This window comes from Phalacrocorax carbo, chromosome 13, assembly GCF_963921805.1.
Source record: "Phalacrocorax carbo chromosome 13, bPhaCar2.1, whole genome shotgun sequence".
Classification (NCBI taxonomy): domain Eukaryota; kingdom Metazoa; phylum Chordata; class Aves; order Suliformes; family Phalacrocoracidae; genus Phalacrocorax; species Phalacrocorax carbo.
In genome coordinates, this window is record NC_087525.1 from 2,018,985 (window position 1) to 2,042,063 (window position 23,079).

General features: G+C 43.3%; 1 protein-coding gene across 2 annotated transcripts in view; it reads left to right on the plus strand.

Annotated features, from left to right (window-relative positions):
- Window positions 1-23,079, plus strand: part of PRKG1 (protein kinase cGMP-dependent 1) — a 532,210-nt gene that overhangs the window by 180,511 nt on the left and 328,620 nt on the right. For both annotated transcript variants that reach the window (XM_064464568.1, XM_064464567.1), the window contains exon 3: window positions 20,062-20,175. In XM_064464568.1, coding sequence (XP_064320638.1) covers window positions 20,062-20,175 — 114 coding nt within the window. The remainder of the gene's footprint in view (window positions 1-20,061; window positions 20,176-23,079) is intronic.

Consider the following 23,079-nt stretch of genomic DNA (forward strand, 5'->3'; position numbering starts at 1 on the left):
TCCCTCTATATTACAAGGTGTTGCCAATCTTGTAATTTTCCCATTTGTCAACTGTGATTTTAAACAAGAGCTCGTACCGCAAAGCAATCTTTTTCTCCAGCAGTGTCACCCAGCAAGGCTCATAAGAATAAATAATTATCCTTACCTTGATATTTCAAGTGGATGGTACCCAATATTGTATAAAATGTCTCTCCAAACATCCTCACAGCCCTTTCAGGTTGCCTTGTCAATGGAGGAGGGGGAACGTTCTCATGTATGTACATAAGCAGCCCCTGTTAGTCTGATCTCCAGTCCCCAGGATATCTATTCCCAGAAATGCCGCTACCCCCTGCCCTAAGGTGTCTTTTCCAAAGTACAGTGTAGCTTTTACCTATACATGTTTCTTTCCATTCCTTGGTGTGGTTCAGAAATCCTCAGCCACCTTGTGAGCTGATACATCTCTAATAATTGCAGAGGTGCGTTCCACAGGTCAGGCTTTTCTGGTGCATGTTTTCCATACTGGTGTGTGTTCAACAATATTGTATTTTCTAGAAAAAAAAAAAGTGAAAAGCAGGTCTGGTAAAAATAAGAATAAAAGGAGTATTTCTAAGTGCTTACAGCTGGCCTAGTATGTCTGCTGAAAAAAGGTCTGCTCTGTTGCGCTTTCCCAAGACACCAGAAAGGCAGACTGGACCTTCTTTTAAGAAAAGTCTAATTCTGAGCTAGTTCTAGTCTTATTTTAGAAAGAAGAGGCGACACTTGAAAAAAGCTAAGCTAGCATGTTACTCTAGTTTCTGTATGTGGGAGTTGTCTTTTTGGACTCTGGGGCTGCTCTCACCTGAGCCTACCAAACAAGTAACTGCAATTTTACAACTTTCATGACACCCTCTAGCAGCGTGTCTGTCTTTGCTGCTGTAGGAACAAACGCTGTATAACGTAAATATGCAGGTCTGCAAGAGGAGGGGAAGAGGAATGAAACATTTAGTTTAGATTAAGCCGTAGTTCCTTGCCTCAGACCTGCCACCCTGATTCTGAGGTGATGACATTTGATCATCTGAACAAGTAGCTCCCAGATGATAAATTCGCCTTTTCTCTGTCTCAGAATAATGAATCTATTTTACATATTTAATTTCTCTCACTTTCGTCCTGCTTTTTATTCTTTGAACCAAATGACCTCCTAAAGTTCATAGTACATGTACTTTTATAAAATTATTAACCCCTTAATGTGCTCCAAAACAGTTCCCCCGTTCTCTTTCTCAGATGTCAGCTGCCTTCTGGAGTGAGGCATTCATATGTGGCCTTCAGAGAAACACAGGTCAATATTTTAGCTAATTTTTTCCAACTTCATAATCCTGTACTGGCAATGATAGTCTGCCTGATCTGCAGCAAGGAAATGCAGATGGTCCTTTCTGGCTGGCAGAGAATAGGTTCAGCTCAGCCTTTGTTTTTCTTCAAGTTGTATGCACACCATTTCTGCTCGTTGCTCTCTCTTGATTTTTCTGTAGTGATTTCATATCCCCTTGGAGAAAGCAGGGACAGGATCGAATTTAGCTGAGAAGAAGGAAGAAAGTGTAGCCTAAAACATCTCACTTCCCCAAAATATCCCTGCTTTGCTTGTTATCATGTCTTTTTAGGCACAGGCAAGGCCAAATGACTCTGTATAACTCCATGTATGTGTCTTGCATCCTTTCCCTGTGAACTCTTGATTTTTAGTGCTGTGCTTATATACAGCAGGAGGAAACAGCCGGTGTCAGCTGAAAAGCTCTGGATGGCCGTGGAGATTCAAGAGCTACGCTCGTTTGCAGTGTGAACAGAGAGTGGATTTGGGAAGTGATGCTGGGCAATATGAGAGCAGAATCACAGAATCACAGCATTGTTGGGGTTGGCAGGGCCCTCTGGAGCTCACCCCGTCCCAGCCCCTGCTGGAGCAGGCACCCCCAGAGCAGGGGCACAGGGCCGCGTCCAGGCGGGGGGTGAATGTCTCCAGGGAAGGGACCCCACAGCCTCTCTGGGCAGCCTGTGCCCCTGCTCTGGCACCCGCACAGGGAAGGGGTTTGTCCTCATGTTCAGGGGGAACTTCCCATGTTCCAGCTTGTGCCCGTGGCCCCTTGGCCTGGCGTTGGGCACCACTGAAAAGAGCCCGGCCCATCCCCCTGACACCCACCCTTCAGATATTTATAGGTATTGATGAGATCCCCCCTCAGCCTTCTCTTCTCCAGGCTGAACAGACCCAGGTCTCTCAGCCTTTCCTCACAAGGGAGATGCTCCAGCCCCTGGTCACCTTCGTAGCTCTCTGCTGGACTCTCTCCAGCAGTCCCCCTGTCCTTCTTGAACTGGGGGGCCCAGAACTGAATGCAGCCCCCCAGATGTGGCCTCACTAGGGCAGAGCAGAGGGGGAGGATAACCTCTCTCCATCTGCTGCCCACACTCCTTTCCATGCCCCCCAGGGCACCGCTGGCCCCCTTGGCCCCAAGGGCCCGGTGCTGGCTCAGGGTCACCTCGCTGCCCCCCAGCACCCCCAGGACCCTCTCAGCAGAGCCGCTCTCCAGCAGGTCCCCCCCAGCCTGTGCTGGTGCGGGGGGCTGTTCCCCCCCAGGGGCAGGACCTTGCACTGGCTCCTGTTGAATTCCCTGAGGCTCCCCTGGGCCCAGCTCCCCAGCCTGGCCAGCTCTCGCTGGATGCCAGCACAGCTTCTGGTGCATCAGCCACCCCTCCCAGCTTGGGATCGCCAGCGAACTTGCTGAGGGGATGCTCTGTCCCATTGTCCAGGTCATTGATGAATATATTAAATTGATAAATGGACATATTATATTATGAATATATTATATTGATAAATATATATTAAAAATCTGCTAAACAATATCAAGTCGTTATTAGGTATGTGTCCTCCACAAGTTTATTTTGAATCCTCCAGGTATGTGAAGGTCTCGGAGGAGTTAGCAGTTTGGTTGCTACCAACAGGTTTTTCACATTTCTTGTTCTCTTCTTGACTGTTCTGGTTGGTTTATGACACACTTGACATTTTTTATAAAATTTATGCTGAGACAGTGATGCTATTTTCCCCTCTCTCCCTAACATTAAAAAAAAAAAAAGCTGTAAATTGTCCTTCCTTCATCCATAGGGTGATTTTGAGGTCTCAGATGAGTTAGGAGCCTCCTCAGTGCAAAGTAGACTAAATTGCAGGCTAAAATATCTAAATAACAAGCACTCGTCTCCCTGTGAGGCTGCAGAATAGAAACTGGAAGGGGAACAGCTCCCAGGCCCCCTCTCTGCCCGTGTCTTTCCCTGTTCACAGAGCTGAGAGGTGTTCAGGCTCATAGCAAAAAAACCTCTGCCATCTCGATTTGCTCCAACAGTGTTTTTCCCTGTGTTGCGTTACCAACGATAGCCTTTTTCTTGGATGGGTGGCTGACTGCAGCTCTCTCCTCCTGCTAACCTTGCGCTGTTCAGTGAATCAGATGGCTTTGTTTTCAGCAGATGTTTCTGCCTCAGATCAATGGAGAGTCTCTAGATCATTTCACTCCTTTCTGTAAAGTGATTGAACACCAGCCGGAGGTGTAGCAAGGATATTCTCACCTGCCAAGATTTCAAACAGCTCCATTCATTACGGTATTCACTCATACTCCTAGTAGAGAGGATTTATGCATAAAGCTTGGAGAGAACAGCCTCTCCCAGTGCCTCTTCCAGAGGCTGATGCTGATGTGGAGTAAGAAGTCCCATTGTGGTACCTGCAAGGATCTCATCTGCCCGCCGCGACGCCAGCGTGGTGTGGCCTGGCAGATGAAAACAGTTGAGACTGTGGCATTAACCACCCAATCTCCTCGTCTCAGGGTCTTGCTGCGGAGCGCGGCCTGGGGGAAGGTTGAGCCTGTAGGGAGGGCTGGCAACAGGCTAAAAAAAGGAATGACGCCAGCATGTCGGACAACTGGTTTCCCATTTTAGAAGCTTAAAGTAACTAATGAGAGTTCTTCAGTTTGTTTTGAAGGTGTTTGGAAATCTAGCAGTGCCCCTCTTGGTGAATTATTTTTGTTAAATGGAAAAGGATTTGTTTTCAGAAGAAATTGTTCACTTTTTGCCTTAGGGGGGAAGAAAAGATAAAATAGGCACTTCAAGATTTTATTCTTATCAGTAACACTTTCCTGTCAGAAATGCTACTAAGTTTTGTAGACTAACTATTCTAAAACTCTTGTGTCTGGACAAGAAATGAAAACACCAAAATGGTTCTATGTAACTCAGAAACCTGGGCTCACTGCAGATGTCAGCTGGAAACATTGATTTGCTTGAGACCTTCTCCTGCTTCATCCAAGTCACTTAACTGAGAACTTTGCCTGTTGGCTCAGGCTGTGGCCCGAGCTTTCCTTCCAGCTGCCAGGCCCATGAAGCGGGCCATAGTTCAATCTCATCCCAGTTACTTATTTACCAGTAAAAGATGGAAAATAGGGAAGGGAGGAGTTGTGCTTTATGAACATGAGATCTGTAGTCGTGTATGTAGAATTACTGTTACTTGGCATCCAGAGCACTGTGTGATAAGGTGCCACATTTCCAAAGACAGTAGCAATGGAAATGCCAAGATTACTTCCCCCCCCTTCAAATGTACATCTTTAATTAGTAAAGGTAATAATATAATCGTACAGCCCTTTTAGTTCCTGTTCTTTTCATAGATAGAGGAAGAAGATAGGATTGTAGGATACTTTAGGACAGAAGGGACTTCAGGCTGTCTCAGGTGCAGCTTCCTGCTCAAGCAAGCTCTGGGGTCAGCCCAGGCTACCTGGGGCTTTAACCAGTCTGGTCCTAAAAACCTCCAGCGATGGAGCCTGCAAAAACATTGCATGCTCAGGCCAGAGTCCTTCATGTTACTTGCCACCAGTGGCCATCAAGCTGCAGAGGCGAAGGCAAATGTCCCAGGCTGGCTCCGGTCTCTCTCCTTGGCCAAGCAGGATGGGCTGGAAGGATCAAATAAGTCTTAATGTCCAGATGTCCCCAGGGTGGATTATCCATACGGTTCTCTTCATGTTATTTAACATCCATAGTAAGGAGTTGGAGAGGTAGTGAAGTAGCGCGTGCCACACCGCAACTGGTGCCGTGCACTTCAAAAGCATTATATCGTAGCACTTGAATGAACGCAGCTAAAATGGAGCTAATAAAACCCCACTCTATTGTGGTACTGCTTGAAAAGGTAAAGACTCTCCTGGTTATTGTAGGATCTCTACCTTGAAACTTGGTTCAGGTCTTGAGTATTTCTGGACTGGTTCATGCTCAGTCTTCTGCCTGCTGTAGGTGAAGGGTACATACCTCCTCTGTCTGGCAGAGACCTGTGTCCTCTGATCTGCGTCTTTATATGGGGCTCAGGGGTTTCGATGAGAGAGGTGAAGTTAACTAAGTGTCTTAGAAGGCCTGAGAAGAACAATAAATCAGGGTTTTTCATCAGTTGAAATATGTCAGTAGCAGAAGTGTTGTTATGGAGACTCTGAAGATGAGTGTAAAGTTTCTTGTCTGTTGCTCTGTCCTTTGGAGAACTAAGTCTGTGCAGTTTGGAGACCGTCATAAACCAGAGATGATCATACCACTGGGAACAGAGCCAGCCTCAGGGTCAGCACTCTTCATCCACCTCCTTCAACCAACTCCCAGCCCAGGTGCCATGTTATGGAGCTGCCTTCTTGATTCCTCCCTTCTTTATAAATGATAAAACCAATTTCTTCCTATTCTGAAAGGTGGCGTGTCAGTTTATTGAAGAGTTTCAAAATACAGCTGCAGCCCGTTCACACTTCCCACCCTAACTTGAGGTTTGGGGCTGCTGTGGCCTATTTACTAAAAACTATGTGCGCAGCTTGAAGAAACAAGATCTCGTATAGAAATATTGAGGTGTGGGTTTATCCAAAGGGATCTCTGATGAATACCCTGATGTGAAAGCACCCGTACCCAAGGGCAAGCTGGCTTATGATGCATTCTTGCAGCATGAGAGTTTGCTGCAAGTCAGGGTAATAAATTACTCATGGGCTGCATTTATTTTTGAATTGCAGTCTAGTTCCTGCAGACCTCCCATCACAGCAAAGTCCTGTTTGTTGTACCCATCAGCGTATGGATGCACCGATGTGTTGTGCTCACAAAGAGCCTTTGAGTACCAGGAAGGGGCAATTTGCACTTGGAGTATTGCAGTCACAATTCCAGGTTAATAGCTGCTCTGCCAAAATGGGACTTTGAGACCGATGTTGCAGCTTGACAGGGTGGCCTGTGTCCTTCCACAGAATTACCTGCTCAGGGGAAAAGCAATCTGTATTTGAGGTTGTTGGGTTTGTTTGCTTTTGAGATTGAAACGTATTATTTATCGAGGTAAGACTGAGTCAGGTTAGACAAGCCCACATAATGTTCCCCAAAAAGTATCCGGGCTTTTCAATGTTTTATCTAGGATAAATATGAAACTCACGTATTCTCACTGATTGCTTTTTTTTAAATTTTTAATATATATATATAGGTTTCAGAAGCAATGGGGTATCTGTGTATGAGGATGAACCACCAACATGACCTGTGTGCACCTCCCACTGGCTGCAGGAAAGCATGTTCTCTTGAATTTCACCTTAACTGTTTGAGTTCCTCAAAAATCGGAAATTCAAACTGAGCAATCCCCCAACATGTAAATAAATCACAATTGAACTTTTTCTTGGCATGCTGTCCTATCCCCTAGAAAATGGAGAAAGTGTTGAATTAGCAGCTACAAACACTCTTACATCGAACTTGTTTCTGTACAGGTGCTGTACAGCAGGTAACTGTTGGTACAGTGGAGGGATGGTGAAGGACTCTTTAGTGTTTAAGGGAGGACTGTGTTTTTTATATATATGTATGTATGTATACCCTAAATACGCCTCTCTGCACCCATCTCCTATCCCTGCCTCCCGTCGCAGTCCCAGCTGTGCCTTGGCGCGTTGCCTTCCAGCTCCATGGCTGCTCTTACCCCTGAAATCCAGCTGGCCAGGGCTTGGGGAGGTGCTGCTCCCTGACTGGAGCAACGGGTCTTGTTGTACTCCATGTCAGAGCTGTCTGTTGGCCAAAGTGGTTGTGGGCTTTGAGAGCAGGGATAAACAGATTTGTGCAAACCAAGACTTCTAATGCTTTCCCAAATTATCCCAAGCTGCATCAGGCCTATTTTTTTTTTTTTAAATCCTTCAGCTGATCCTTTGGGTAACAAGCTTTCTGTAGTCGTGCAATGAACGTGGTGTTTTCTTGCAGTCCTTACATGAGTAATAGCATAGTCTGCCACATTGAATCCTACTCAGGAGCTTGCATATCGCTCCATCTGCACCCCAGTCCATCAATTTATGAGCATCTTCAGTGATTCGGGCAGGCTTGTTAAGTTTTTGGGAGGCTCTCCAGTTGAGGGGGAGAAAGTAGAATCAGTGCAGGGTAGACGAAGTCATGCTGATGTTTGACAGTGCCGTCACAGACAAAAAGTGTCTGCTAATGAGTTACGGCCAAGGGAAAAGGTTCATGGCCTTGCAAGGCACCTGTGTGACTCCATACTTCGTTAGTACTCTCTGCGCTGACTGCAACAAACATTTCCTATCTGTGCTAACTGGCCTCTCGTTTCGTCTGTGGTTTTTTTTTCCTTTCTTTTTTTTTTTTTTTAAACAACTGACTAATCTGCAGGGATGCTGTACATTAGACAAAACTTGGTTTGACTTTCATTGCGTTCCTTCATATTCTCTGTCTGCTCAATAGCTGTCTCCTTGATTCCTTGTTTTCTTCCCTTGCCAACTCACACCCTATTTTAAGAGGTTGCTGTAGCAGCCTTTTTCACCATCTTACACATTTTAACATGGTCTTATAGCCTCACTGCCAACAAACTAATTATACAGTACTTGCCAATGCAAGTTACAAAGTCCTACATGTGCACCTTTAGGCTGAAACAAACCTTACATCAAGTTGCCATTCACAATAGGTCTCCCTCCAGCCCTGATAGAGTAGCAGTATCAGCTACCAGCCAGGCAGGCTGGTAGCAAAGTCTTGTTGCCTTCTTTTTTTTTAATTGGTTGGAAACAGAAGTGCTAAGGTACTAACAGGCTGACTCCTCACCTCTGCCTTCAGAGTGGTTCCAAAGAATGTTTATCAATATGGTGGTAGGCACTTTATATACAGAACAATATATAAAGTAATTTACAGTCACAGAAAAACTGATGTTGGAAGGGACTTCTGGAGGTCACCCATCCATCCTCCTGAACATATGTATTACAGTTGTAAGGATCTTGGAACTTAAGCTTGGCAAGAGAAGATATATGTATACATGTGTATATGTTTTTAAATGTGTTATATGGTGTTTGAGGATGTGCGTCTCCACTGGAGACTGGGTCCTCTAGATTAACAAAATTCTTAAAATAATAAAAATCATGCGAACAGCAAAACTCCTGAAGTATTAGATCCTCCCAGACAGAAGTTACCTGGCTGGAAGTGAGAGACAGACATTTAATTTGCTTTGGCTGCAGAGTTTACTTGTGAAGGTCAAAAGAGAAAATAGAATTAACATCTCTGCACAGGTAAAGTATTTCTTCTGGGATAATTCCTTTCAAGGGTAATGTTAGCAGTGTGCTTTGCAAGAGGTTTGTTTCACATGGGGATGTTAAAGAAGCTTTAACATAACCCATAGAGGCACTTGAACTAAATCTGAAGTGTGAAAACAGCGTCATCCATCCCTCTTACTTCTCTGAAGGTGAAGTCTTGCTTTGAATTGCTTTGGGCAGATCGTTCATTCTATTGGGCAGTCTCCAGCATGACTTTTCTGTCCAACAACCTTATTTGCTGCTTTATTTGTGTATGTCCATAGGCTACACTGCCATATGGTGTTGTCCAAGACAGGCTCACCCCTGTGACAGCTTTGATTGCTTCCCAAGTTCTCTTCCACCAACCAACTCATCGCATCTTTACCTGGGTTATTTTCTCTCTGCCCTGCAACACTTTCATGTCTCTCCTTGCTCTGCATACTTATTCCCTGCTCTGCTGAGTACCCCTTGTGTATGCTTTGCTTCTCTTTCCTGCCTTCCTCTCATACAAGTTTTAGTTCCTACCCTTAAAGCCCAGAGAAAGTTTCTTTATCCTGTTTTTCAGATACTCTCAATCCTCCAGGCTCCTCTCTGCCCCTAGGCCGCTGTTACAGATTTGGGCAATCGCCTTCTTTTATTTCCATTCCCTATTTTTCAAAATTTTCAGACAGGGTAGAAACTCAGATGCAGATCTGCTCTTATCTCCAGTAATACTTTCTCTCGAGGAAGTCTTCATTTAAATCCAAGCAGTGTTTCTGTTACTCACTCCTTCAGGCTTCTGAGATGGTATACATCGATTCATGGTTTCAAGACCGGTTTCAAAACCATTTCTTAAAAGCAAACGTTAAAAAGTAGTCATAGCGTGTCATTTTTTAAAAGGCACAACAACCTCCCCCCCCCCCACTGTTGCTAGCAAGTCCCAAAGAGTGAGGTGTCTGTTCCATCAGCTTAACTTCCCCCAGTAAATCTTGGCACTGGAAATCCCACCAAACAAGGTTATCTGGTCAGGGAGCCCAGCGGCTCCTTCTTCTCCACTGCCCCGAGCAGTTGGTGGTGTGCAGTCTCGGTGGAGACTGTCCTAGTGGTCCAGCAGACTCAAACTGTATCTCCAAGAGTGTTTTATAGGAGGTGAAATAAGTTCATTCAATTGAAAAAGCGTTTACTGGAATATACAAAGGGACTTGCCGCAGTTTCACCAGTTATGCCAGCAGGTTTGAGAGTCATAACTCAATGAAGCAGTGTCTTGCTTCATTTACCTTCCTCTCATTAGATTTTATCTAACAAGCAAAAAGAGGTAAAAGCTTACTTAAGGGCTTTTTGTAAGTATGTTACAGATGAGGCTCTGCAATATTGTTAATCTCAAGACTGACCAGGTACTGAACATCATGAAGCCTTTCTTTCGGTTCCCTGTCATTTGCAATACTTTAAAAGACTTTTAACTTCTTTAAACTTCTGCTGGAGATGCCTGCTTAGAATGAAATAATTCTGGAAAATGTTGTCAGAAGTTGTTCAGTCCTTTCTAGGGAGGTGTCTAAGGAAAAAAAAATATTTTTCTTCATATTCAAAACACTCTTGCAACAATTTGCAATGTCGCCGTGTTTTGGAACACAATTTAAAATTTAGCTCTGCTGGCACGGGTTGGTTATAAAGAGCCTACTCTTGCTGATGACTGGCTGTAACGCTGCATTGCCTTCCTGTAACTTGATAACCATTGACCTTGTGGTTTTAATGACATCCCATTAAGGCAGATTATAGGTGTGCATCTCCGGACTTTGAAGCAGCAGACTGGAAATCACTCCTATTACACAGCTTCAGAGTGAGCAAGGAGGGTCAGAGCATTGCTTCAGCTTTAACCCCTAGTTTTCTTATATCTCGCCTTTCCCCCACCTGCAGATGTATTTCTTTCTTCACATGGCTTGTGTTTGCGAGTGATCCGAGGAGCTGTGAATAATGAAGCAGGCTGTTTTCAGTAAAACTCTGGAGAAAACAAGTTTTCCAGAGAAGGTGACATCGACGGCAGGGAAAGCCAAAGCAAGGCACGGCTCAAAGCTGCCAACCACGTTCAGCGACAGCTCGTTTCCATTTTGTATCTGCCACAGGTGAATGCCTGTAAGGCTGAGGCCAGCTGGTGGTGAAGAGTTTGGATTTAATGAAGTTCCACATTTTCTGGGCTGAAGCTGTGATTTGCCATTGGGCTGAATAATTGTAAGCTATATTTAAAGTCAGTGGAGTTGAGCTTTCAGAATACAAAGTGCATAAAATAAGTATTGTTAAAATAAATTAAATTAAACTTATCCTTGAGTCTTTTCTATTGGACACTCCAAAGTGGGGGCTTCTGACCTTATTACCCTTGTTGGGATAACTCCTGCTTCATCAGGCACGATTTTTGCGAACTATTTGGTATTGTTCAGGAAAACCTACAGACCCATAGTGATATTTCCTAAAGAAAATGAATTACAAATAATTATTATTCAAGCAGGGCTTGAATAGCATCCAATAAATACAGCTACAGTCCAAGTGTGAAACAGCACGGATTAAATAAAATACTGAATAGTCATTCATGAATTCTACACTGAATGAAGTGGGAATCCCCCTCCCACCCCTCCTGTCATTTTGGAGTTGCGTGATGAAATCTGTATCCAAAGTGAGCTCGCACTGAACCCCACTTTGTTATTTTCCTAATTTCTGCAATTTAAAGTGTTTTTATTTTTAAACCTTGCATGGAAGCGCAGTGAACAATTACAGTACTCCTGGGAGAACCTGCTTTTTTTTTTTCCTCTAAAGGTCTTAAAAGGAACCAATAATGTGAATAATGATAAAATCAATGCTCTTATCCATGTCTCATAGGCATTGCTAGGATATACAATTGAAAATAAAGAATTAGGCCTTCCAGGTGTCTCCTGTTTATAACCAGGAAGAAAAATAGAAAAATAGAAGCTAGAAATGTTATGAGGATTTTACCCGTTATATAAATTACACGCAGGCTGACGGCTTCCTCAAGTCAACTTAATCTGTTTTCTTCTGTGCCCGGAAAGAGAAAATGACCATTTAATTATTGGGAGAAAAAATTATCCCACTAATTGAGAGAGTCACATTAGTGCAATTTAGTTTATAGTTCGATTTATTTGAGGAACATGGATGCAGTTGAGCCAAAGATGCTATTTAATGTTTAATTGGATGGACTCAGAGTGACAAAGCACTAAATGGCCTCATCAAAACAAAAATGGTCTGTGTGCTTTGCCAGTGGTGTTATACAGGACAAGTGCATGCAGTTTTTGCAAATTTGATCCTGCTTTGTTCACACGCGCTTCAATTATCTCTATTTTTTACTTTTCTGTACTTACAATGACCCGTATTTAACTTTGCATCCTAGGGAAGTTATACAATAGCTTGTAAGAGCACTAGCTTGTCAGAGCAAATACTCGTAAGAGCATTTCCCAGGTATAGGCTATTTCTCAGGAACTATTTCCATCACTTCCTGAAATGCAGCCTCAGGGTGTGAACCGTGCCCACTGACACCTGTGGCTTTATTTTCGCTGCATCGCCTGAGCAGGGGATGGTACCTGGGTGGACGCTGCCAATGTGGGGCTGGGGAACGGGACCCTACGGGAGCAATTAAATGTTGGCCTATATTAAGAAGGGCTTTAAGAAAAAAAAATACCATGTATTTACTTGTAATGTTGTTAATATTCATCGTTAGGAAATGTAATACTCTACAGCCACCACAGTTAAGACGTACAGTGGCTTGGGCACAACCCCATGAATGATGCAGACCACTATCAGTCTGTGTTTTGAAACAAAAATATTAACAAATCTTAATCGGACTGGCTCTGGTGTCAACTAGCCACTTATCAATTAAAGTTTTAATTGCTCCACAATTAAATTTGCAACTACAATGTAATTAGCAGACAGAGTTTAGTTTGCAAATGTGTGGCTCTGACTGAGAGTCCCAGGGCTTGGGGAATGTGTGATGGAGACCAGGACAGCAAGCGAAGGTGTCCCCTCTTGGATTTCATAGGAAAAACTCCATTTTCCAAAGTCTTAGTGCATCTCCCTGAAATCTTGCAAACTGACTCTGGTTTTCAAGCTGTTCTGAGTTACGACCAAAAGCCACACGTATAAAACTGTAAAACTGGCTGTTTCAGAGCTTTAATGGAGCTTCCCTTGGTGGTGGGGGTGCAAGATTGTCCTGGTGGTTTCAGGCTGCGATTTTGGTAACGTAGTCCCTTTTTTTCAAAGCAATGCTTTACTGGTAGCAGCCTGGGCTTACTTGTAGCTGTCTGAGAGAAGGAACGTGCTTCTCCAAGGCTTGTGCTCATCGTTCAGAGGAATTGCATCCTTTGGAGTTGAACAGTGCATTTAAGCACAAGTAATAGTGCAAACAACATTCCACAAACGTATTAGGAAGCAGCAAGAATGGGTGAATTTAGTTGCACCTATAGTGCACAAATAGTTGCACAAATAGTGTTCTGTTTCCTCAGCTAATTTACAAGCTGATGAGAAAAGTTGCGTGTTCTGCTTGACAAGGGAAAAAATGGCTGGGGAAGAGGGCAAAGCATTTGGCAAAGTGGGAGTCTTACGCCTAGGCAAATGGCATTTACATAAAAATCTGCGTGAAGGAATTAGGATAAGGCTTTAGCTCCTATTGTCCAGGAGGATCACTGGGAAAAAATAGACAAGGATAAAAGAGGAAGGGTGCTGATCTCTGAATCCAAGGAATGAGCATAGAATATTTCCAGCATAAAAATTTCTTTTGTCAAAGGTGGGACGTGATTCAAATAACAGAGCCAGGAAAAGGAAGCATAGAACCTCCCATATGATTGAGACTTCTGAGCGTCTGCCAAACCCAAAATATTTTGAATTATCCATGGTTTAACTGATTTCTGGCAGCTCTTTCTGCTGGGAGCAGGCTGGTGGCTTCTGGAGGTAGCGTTCTGTTCTGTATCCTCAGGCTGGTCACCTTCTCATGTTCATTGTGAGAAAGCCAAATGGATGGTACCCTTTGAGCTAGAGAACTGATTAATAAATCTTGCCTCGCTGAAAGCGTGCATTGAAAACACTGATGTGATATGGCAAAGGCCCGAGCCGCTGCTTGCAGGACCATTGATGAAATGACTCATTGGTCAGATGGTATTAGGGCATATTTTGTCTGGGTGGGAATGGAGAAGAATTAGGGACTTGAGGGGAACCCAAAGTACAGCCACCAAAATACAGCTGCCAGCCCTTACTTTTGGTAAGTCCCCCGTGCTAGTGAAGACACAGAGGTTTCTGTTTTATGCTCTGTCTATATGAAAAATAACTTGCATTTTCCTCCATCAATATGGAATAGTTTTTCACAGATGACATAAAAACGAATTGTTCCGATGCAAGCTAAAGCTCCACAAAATCAGTTCAGCTGTAAATTAAATATCAATGTTGAATTCCGTAATGCTCAGTGTTTCAGCAGGTGTGCCGCATTTTCCAGTCTTTTCTTCTTGCCTTGAGTAAAGCATCACTTGCGTTATTTAGTGTTTGCTTTGCAGAGATGTCAAAGGAAGTTGCCAATTTATCTCCATTAATTGATCAATATTGTATTGCATTTCTTTTGGTTTCTTTATCTGATTGATACATCACGGAAAGCAATTTGCTTCCTACGTGGAAAATTGCACTGCGTAGGCTGCCAGCTGGGAAAAGAAAATGGGTAAAATTCCTTCTGCTTATAGCTGTGCTAGACCCTTTACTTCCACGAGAGGTGAATTTGGCTCATGGTCTGGGGAGTTTATTGTTAGGTGTTTAATGTTCCAGATCGCTTAATTACACAACAGGAGGATGGAACACTTTCTCCAGTACAATAAATTGTAATTAAACTGCACATTTATTACTAAACCATACTGAAAGAGAATGAGCCTACCCGTGTCTCTTCTCTTGCTGTAGTGTCAAAGATCGAATACCTTCCTCTTTCAGTTCCAGCCTTCCTCAGGCTACTGTCCCGTTCAATCTTTCTCTTATGTACTTTGAATAAAACAGATATATTTTCTCCTGCAGCAGCTGAGTTTCTCTAATGAAGTCCTTTGCGGACTGTTTTGTGGCTTGGTAGAAGACTACAGCTGTCTGAAGAGGACCGGGGAGCTGCTCGGCTCTGGCATCAGAAGCATTGCAGAGCTTTGGAAAAGGGGAAAAGGAGCAGCCGAGGTGGGCCTGGAGACATAAAACACCATAAGCCTCAGAGCTGGGCGTGGTGGACCAAGGCAAAGGTTATTCAAGTGGCTTCTTGCTCTTGGATGACCTCTTGAACCAGTTGGTTCATTCCTGGAGCTCCACCTACTTGGCTGTGTCCGGTAGTTGGAAGCTTGAGATGAAGGAGCATCTCGTCCTTGCGGGGAGCCCTGCGAGGACAACCCTAAGGCACCCTGTGAAAACCAGGAGGGGCAGTGGAGAAAGGCAGCGTACTGTAACCCGGTTAATTTAACCCAGTAACTTCAACTTGCGTTACCTGCGGTGCAGAGGTGGCCCAGGCTGCGGTGGGCTTCGTGCCCTGGGCTGCGTGCCCTGGGCTTAGCACGGGGGCAGAAACAATGTCATCGTGAGCCGCTGTTTGCAATAGTAATGCACCCCCAGTGCCAAGGCACTGCCTGTCGGTAGCAAGAAGGTCACTTGGGACTAATGCAGAACGGTTTTGCAGCCTGAGCTGAAAGCTGCCATTCAGTCACAGGGTGGGAATGTGAATTAGAGCATCGCTAAGGCATTGCTTCTCTTCCTACGAGTGAAACCTTCCTGTTGGAGAACGCTGTGGGTCTGCGAGAAGAATTTCATCAGTGCTTAGCAGGTACAGAGGGTGCTTTCATGTTCAAACTAATTTGAGAGGCTTTTGTGAAAAAAAAAACCACGTCGTTTCTGTCATCACATTGCTGCGTTCTTTCCAATTGTTTCAAGCAGAAACAGGAGAAATTTTATAACAGCTATTTCATCTGCATGTAGTAACTTTATACCCAAATTTGCAAAATAAGAAACAGGCACTGGAATCAAAACACCACTTTGCTAGCAGAAATGGTAGAAAATGCTTTTAAATGCCTGCATATGAAATTCTTATTCTTCAGGTTTCAAAAAAACCACAAGTTTTAATTTTGTTGTGACAAACAAGGCCTGTGCATCGTGTGACACTATACTTCTGGATGTATCCCGTTTTGTAGCGAGAAATGCACCCACGGTCTCGGGTGTCTGCTCTGCAATCTATGCTTCAATCATCTTTATTGGGAATAAAACTAGTTTGATTGCAAATATTAAATGAGCATTTAAATAATTCTTGTTTTTTTAGAATCAGAGCACTTAAATTGCTAAGCAGTTAAGAGCAGTTATTAGCAACCGCCTCCAAATTTGTGCAGTTCTCATATAGAAAAATCCTTATTGAATTCATCAGAACAAATGCCTGTCTTTTTTTCAGACTAATTTCCAAACCCTACATCATCTTGGGTCATGAGAAATTTTAAATATAATCTTTTGCTTAATGTCAATGTCTTTTGGATTTGCTCTGAAACAAACTATATTGAATTTGAGCAATTTGTGCTTGCCCAAGGGTTTCCTGAAGCTGACAGTTTTCTGCTCAACTCTATAGCTGCTGCTTGAAACTCAAAGGTGACAGTGGGTGGGATAACTACGTACAAATCTAAATAACTCCTGCCTTTTTGAAGTTGACTCCCTCTTCTGTAAGTGAAATTAGTTTGTTTTGTTTTTGTAGAAAGTCATCTTACATATTCTTGCCTGTATCCACAATCTTGTGGTGGGAAATCTTCTCTATACTTTTACATTAGTATTTTACTTTCACCACCAATATGCTTCTTGCATACTGGGGGAAATGGATGATGCAGTAAAAGGGTCACGAAGACTGTAGTAAAAATAATCTGTGCAATATTGTGCTTTCCATCTTGAACTGGAGTGTCTTTTGCCATAATCAGGCAGGAATTTGTCATCAAGGTATGGCAGTGAGAGTTCAGTTTTCTGCATGTGAAAAATAGGCTGTAAATTGATGGGAACTGAGCTAATATTAATGTGTATTACTCCAGTGGGCTCTTTCCAATCCCAAGGCGGTCCGTTCTAGCATTGTTACTCCCTCATGGGGATTTTCATCTCCTCTTCCTCTCCGCCCTTGGAGAGCATCTGTGGATGATGAAGGATTGACTTGTAATTGTGCATGATCATGAGTGAACCATGTAATTTTAATTTTTTTTAATACAGTGAGAAGTGCTTCTTCTGCCCAGGAAACCCACTGAGCTGTAAGAATCAGGACTCAGCTTCTTATTTTTAAGTCCTTATAAGAAAATAAATGGGATATGGGAATATATGTACCTTTCTTATGAAGATGAATAATCAGCACGGATTGCTTTGGGAAGCAACATCTTGAGCAGCGGGACAGACCGCAAAACGCTTTTGAATATTGTGATCTATTTGTGCATTACTGCTCAGAATGTCTGTCTTTTATCTGGAACTGGTTGCAACTCCATGAGCTAAAAGTGAGGTAAACTCATTCCCTTTGCAGATATTTGTTGTAGAGCTTTCTGAAGAAATATCCCCATTTCAGCTCTGCTGAAACTCAGTTTTATTAAAAAAAAAAAAAAAAGTACTTTTCAGAATCCGTTAGAAGCCTCTGAAGTGTGTAAAGCACCATTTCAGGTTGATTTTGCTCGTTCTTGAGATAAGTATCTATTTTTGTGCTTCATATTAGATTGATACTATGAGCGAATTAATCAAACACTTATAAAAAAAAAAATAAAAATTAAATTGACTTTTAAAGGGAAGTTAGCCAACACAAGGAATGGAATTGGGGTCTATTTGAAGCTAACAATAAGTAGGCAACCTCAGAATTTAATTCTCGGGGTTATTTATTAGCCCTGAAGTATTATATTGCATGTTTTAGTATTTCTGTGATGGCTTTACTGCGTGAATATAGGTGAACCCATTCTTGGCAGAACTGTAATAGGTGCTCTCTGTGCAGTATCAGTGGCCAGTGTTGGCACTCACCGTGAGGAACGCCGTATCCTTCGCCTTTGCGCGTTGCCACGCGATGCATTGCTGCCTGCCGTGACGGGAGCTGCAGAGCTCCGCGCACCGACTGCCAGCCCGCTGTAACTGGCCAGTGCCTCCCAAAGGAAAAGGCGTGTTGTCCTCCTTACATACGTGTGTGTGTGGATATATACATATGTACCTATCTATATAAGTAACCAATCATATTTGCTGCTTTACTAGTGATAGTTTTAGAGACATTGACAAAATTGATTTTTATACTTGCTTTCTGGTAGTAATTTTATAGTAGTATTTAATATATATATGCACACACTTGCTTATGAGTATAATAAATTTCTTATGATAAAGAAATTTTAATAAACAGCCCCCCTTCCCCCCAAACTCTCTGTGCTTCTGCATTACGGAATATACCACTGCAATCTTTATACACCTGCAGGCCAGGTAACCTTTAGGTCATGATATTTATCAAACAGTAACTTTTAGTTTAATAAATAATAAGGGTTTGTTTTGTGTTTTTTTTTTTTAATTTAACTTTTTAATTCAGCTATAGGTCTTATCTATTGCACCAGACGGTATAAGAATACTTTCCCTCCAAAATACTTTGTGCCCTTTAAAGGCACCCTTTAAAGTTTGCCTTGTTTTAATATGTGGGCTGGTTTTGGCTGGGAAGGGGTTAATTCTCCTCACCGTGTGGTGGGGGGGGGGGGGCGGCTGCCTTTCCGGCTTCCCGCGCTCTGGGAGGGGCGGGGCCACGGCGGGGGCGGCTGACCCCGACTGGCCAATGGGATGCTCACTCCGTACCACGTGACACCATGGCCACTATATTGGGGTGGGGGGTGGGGGGGCGGCTCGGGAGCTGCAGCTCGGGAGCGGCGCGGCGCCGGGCGGTGAGTGGCTGCGGCGCGTGCGTGTTCCCCCCCCCCCCCCCCCCCCTCCCCCCCCCCCGGGTTTCGCGCCTCTCGTTATTTTCCTTTCCATTGCATTTTTGTTGTTGTTTTATTTTAATTACTAAACCGTTCTTATCCCAGCCCACGGGCGTTGCCCTTCTGATTCTCTCCCCCGTCCCGCCGGTGGGGCAGTGAGCGCGCGGCTGTGTGGGGCTGGGCTGCCGCTAAGCCGCGACAAGGTGGTACCTTCTCCCTTTCACCTCTATATAACGTTACCCTCTTCATTCTGTTGTGGAAATATTTGAAGTTTTCTGCTCAATTTGTATTACCTTATGACGTGTCTAGTGGGTATATGGTGTCTAAGTTTACTTCAGAGTCTTCAAAGTTTGGGTTTTCCTGTGGGAGTGTTGTTTCCATGGAGTAGCACGGCTGGGCTGGAGTCGCTCTTTGAGGCTGTCGGGGTGTAGATTTACACGTGGATACATAAGGCTGACAGGACTGTATTTTATAGCATATATATTACGTAGGAGAAGTTTCTATTTGTGCGAATGGCTTTGTTTTGAGGTGAGTACCCCTGGATCCCCCTGCGGGAGGTAGGGCTAGATAATCTTTTAGGCAATTAATTGCAATTACCCGTTTTTGCGAGCATTCGAGGCCCAGTGTGGCTTCCGACATGCAAATGCAGCTAGCCCTGAGGCAGGTACGAGCCAGCAGGTGCTGACCTTCCCTCTTGCCCCATGTAGACCTGCAGAGAGCAAGTCAGTGATGCACTGGGGGCTGGTGTAGCAGGATCCCCTAACAACCTGCTTCCCAGCATGGGGTGAGAAGAGGCTTTTTAGTGACTGATAACATCTGAAATTCTCGCTTTTCTGTCTTGCACTTTGTTACAGCCTAAATAGTGGCCACTGGCACAGTAACTCTGCATTCCCCCCAGACGCGTATTCTGCTTCTGGTGGTGGCATCACTCGTGTGTGCAGGAGGTGGTGGGGCTGTCTTCAGTTCCTTCCCTTCTCCTGGCTCTTGTTCCTCATATGTCCTTCGAAGCCCCCAGGCTGGCCCTGAGCTGCTCTCTTTCCATTCAAGCTTTGCTCTTAAATCCCCCTCATGCGTCTCCTCCTGGTGCAGTATTGGTAAGCAGCTGAAGCAGACTTGTTCTCGTAAGATGAAATGTTTAAAAAGGAAAGGTACGCTGCGGTGGGAATTAATTAATGGCCATGGGTCAAAGTAATTTTCCTTTTGATGATAGCCGTGTTATTCATGGATGAGCGTTCTCAGGGATTAGTTACACAGTGAAAATGAGCAAAATTACTCTGTGGTTATCATGTGTAGTGTTACATATCTAAATCTTTTCCTTTTTTAACATAAAAATTGGAGAAAAATTTTACCTGAAAGTGTAATACATGAAACAAAGTTTACGTGGAGCTTAGTGTACTGAGTATTTCTTGACCGTACTGATACTCCACTAAGAAAACTCAAGCTGTGCAAGCTTATATGTGCAACAGTCATTTTAAACCTTTTTCTGAGTTTATGCCCTGTCCTTCATAATACATTTACTTGGTTTTCAAGCTGGTGTTTTCACTAACAGTATAATCAAATAAATTTCAAAACTTGAGTCTGAAAGAGCTTAATTTCTCTTTTAAAATGTCTTTTGGTCTTTTTCTTTCTCACAGATGGGAAGGTTGAAGTGACAAAAGAAGGTGTGAAGCTGTGCACCATGGGACCTGGCAAAGTCTTTGGGGAGCTGGCAATCCTCTACAATTGCACCCGAACAGCAACTGTCAAAAGTAAGATAACTTTTGAACATTGATGTTGAATGACGTGGGATTTCATTGGGCAGTAGTGTTCTCATCTCTCCTTTGGAGTTGCAGCCTCTGTTAGATGTTCCACTTTCTTAATTAATTAAACTCTTTATGGCATGTGTTATAGTACAGAATTTAGCCACTGTGAGCAGGAAGAAGATGGAAAATAAGTGCTTCACCGGATTCTTTCACTCAGGTTTGTTTGTGTAGGGAATCTCCTACGTTAATACAGTGGTTTATGCTACCTTATGCATAGGTGCCTGTAACTAATACCATAGCTTTCCTTATGATTCTGCCGAATCTCATGATACGGCTGTTGGTTAGAGGAGCATATGTGACTCTTGAAATATAAGTCTTCAAAAGAAACTCTGTAAGTAAAGCTTATGTGTTATTTCAGGACAAGTCATTGTTTTCCACTAAACTGACTAAAGAAAATTGGGGAAAAACCCTGAATGGCACTGTTCTGCTCTAAGTCTTTGGTGCTTCTCCTGTAATCTGGTTTCTTTTATGAATGTTCTGGACAAAAGCCTGGGTTGTACAATAACTTGAGGGGAATCACATTGCAGTGTACAACATAAATATGTTTTTATTTAAATTCAGACTAATAGTTGAGATTTGGGATACATGATATTGCAGTCCTCCTTGATCCTGAGGATAAGAGTTTATGGTGACATCTTAAGCAGAGAGGCTTCATAGGAGATGGTAATAGTTTTGTGGTTTAAAGATGCCGTAGGGGAGAAGATAGAAGAGTACAGATGGGATAAAATAATACAAAGACAAAAAAATGGTACCATAATAATGAGGCATGTGAGTCCCTGTTCAGAAGAAAGCCTTTTAGAAATACCAGAAAGGGAGAGAAAGAAAGAACAAATGGGCAGAAATGACAGAACAGGAAGAGAACTATTTTTTTTTTTTTGGTGAAGAACATGCTGTTCTCCATAATTCTAAAGAACTTGATGGATGTGCTGTTTTTACTTGCACAAACCTTGTGTTTTTACAAGTACTTTTTAATACAGGTAAATCCTTGGCCACAACATAGCTGGTTCACCAGTGGCACAGTTTATGGTTCAGAGTAATCCGAATGATTAGCAAATGCTTTGGAGCAATCCCAAATGACATGGCAAATGTGCCTATTGCACAAGTCACACCTAGCCCCACAGGGACAGCCCCAGCCCCGAGACCTCCTGGCTGCTGCAGGCGATGTGTTGGGCTGCTCTTCTCTCAGATGCTTTATCTCCTTCCCTGTAGTCCACCAAGGGGAATATGAGCGCAAATGGAAAGCTGGTGTTGGTCCACCCTCTCCTCACCATACCTTCCTGCCCTGTAGGTGCATTATCCGTATAGCTGTACGGGCTGTTTTTCTGTCCCATTAAAGGTTTGGGGGGTTGGGGATGGCGATGAATTCGGATAAGCTGTGGGCTTATGCGATAGTACAGGCATGTAAAGTTGGAAAGAGCAGAGAAAGAGGGGAGATGGTTGAATCCTAGGAAAGGAAATGAGTGGATTGTTATTGTTTACTTCCCCTTAGAAATGCAATGCTAAAAGGGTCCGGGTGCAACAGTACCACGAGCATGACATGAGGTAGTCCTGCACAGTCATGCTGTTCTTGTGTCCATTTCAACCTGTTTGTACAACTGACTCCAATAGGAAATACTACTGGCAGCAGTTTTTACTATCAGTTTTACTATTAGTCGCTTTTTCATGTACTAAGTCTCTTCTCTTGAGCAAACTTCCAGATCGCCACTTGGCACTTAGTTCTACTGAATCCTTTTTTCCTGCTTAAATTGGGGGCAGTAGTAAGGTCACTACTCTAACTGTCCTCAGAGAGATCTTTCTTCAGGAAAGAGGTGTCTGCATTTGTTGTTAGTCTGTTCCTGTCCCACTGGCATTGTAAAATTATGATAATTATGCACCTTTTTCCGCTGGCAGCTGTCAGGCATGTAATCGGGTTTCCAATGCCAGCAAGTGACTTTTAGGTATTTTCTCATTATTGCACAAGTAAATAGCAGTTGTGATTGTAATTGGCTTTAGATCCTTTCAAGTGTGGTGACACACAAGGTCACAGCTTGACTTTGGGGAACCGTTTCAGCTAGACCTAACTGAACAGAGGTCTCAGGGGTGTGCGGATCAATTTAGGGCATATTACTGTCTTCAATTGTTGCCACTGCTGCTAACAAACCACTTCAAACATCTGTTTGTTCTTTTGGCTAAATGGTAAGTAAATGTCATAAATGTCTAGAAAGGTGAACGCTAGTAAATATCCCACGAAGTCTGATGATAACTTTGATCATTTCAAGGTTTATTTTGAGAGAAATTAACAATTGATGATTGTAATGAGAATAGATACCCAGTCAGCACTGATACTGGAGGTGGTGAAGATATGTCAAGGGGCATCATCCAACTTTCATTTAGAGAAACACTTTAAGTCAGGGCTTCCCAATTTTTAGGAGGTAGATTTCCATTACCTCCAGAGTGTCAAAAGTGTTTTTTGATGTACCTGCCAGCACTTCATTACAAGGCCATTAAGTATTTCTTGTTGAAAAATGAAGTTGCAGCAAAGACTGAATGAAGGATGCATTATGGTAGTGTGAAGCTCAACAGTGCCTTTGGGCTGTAATGATGCATCAGCTGTGTTGACATCTCTTGCTGTAACTTGTTTGTATGTGTACTCTTGCTTTGGCTTTGTAAATAATAAAAGTTTTTACTGTCATTACTGCATTAGTCTACGTGGGCTCTTCAGCTGGTGCTTGCTCTGTAGGAGATTGCAAACTTAAAGGGATAAATCACTGTAGGAAGGACTTTTTAAAAAAATAATTTAGAAGACTTTAAAATTTAATTATTCTGATCTGACTCCTTCTGGTTCATTATGACATCTTTAGTAAGACAACC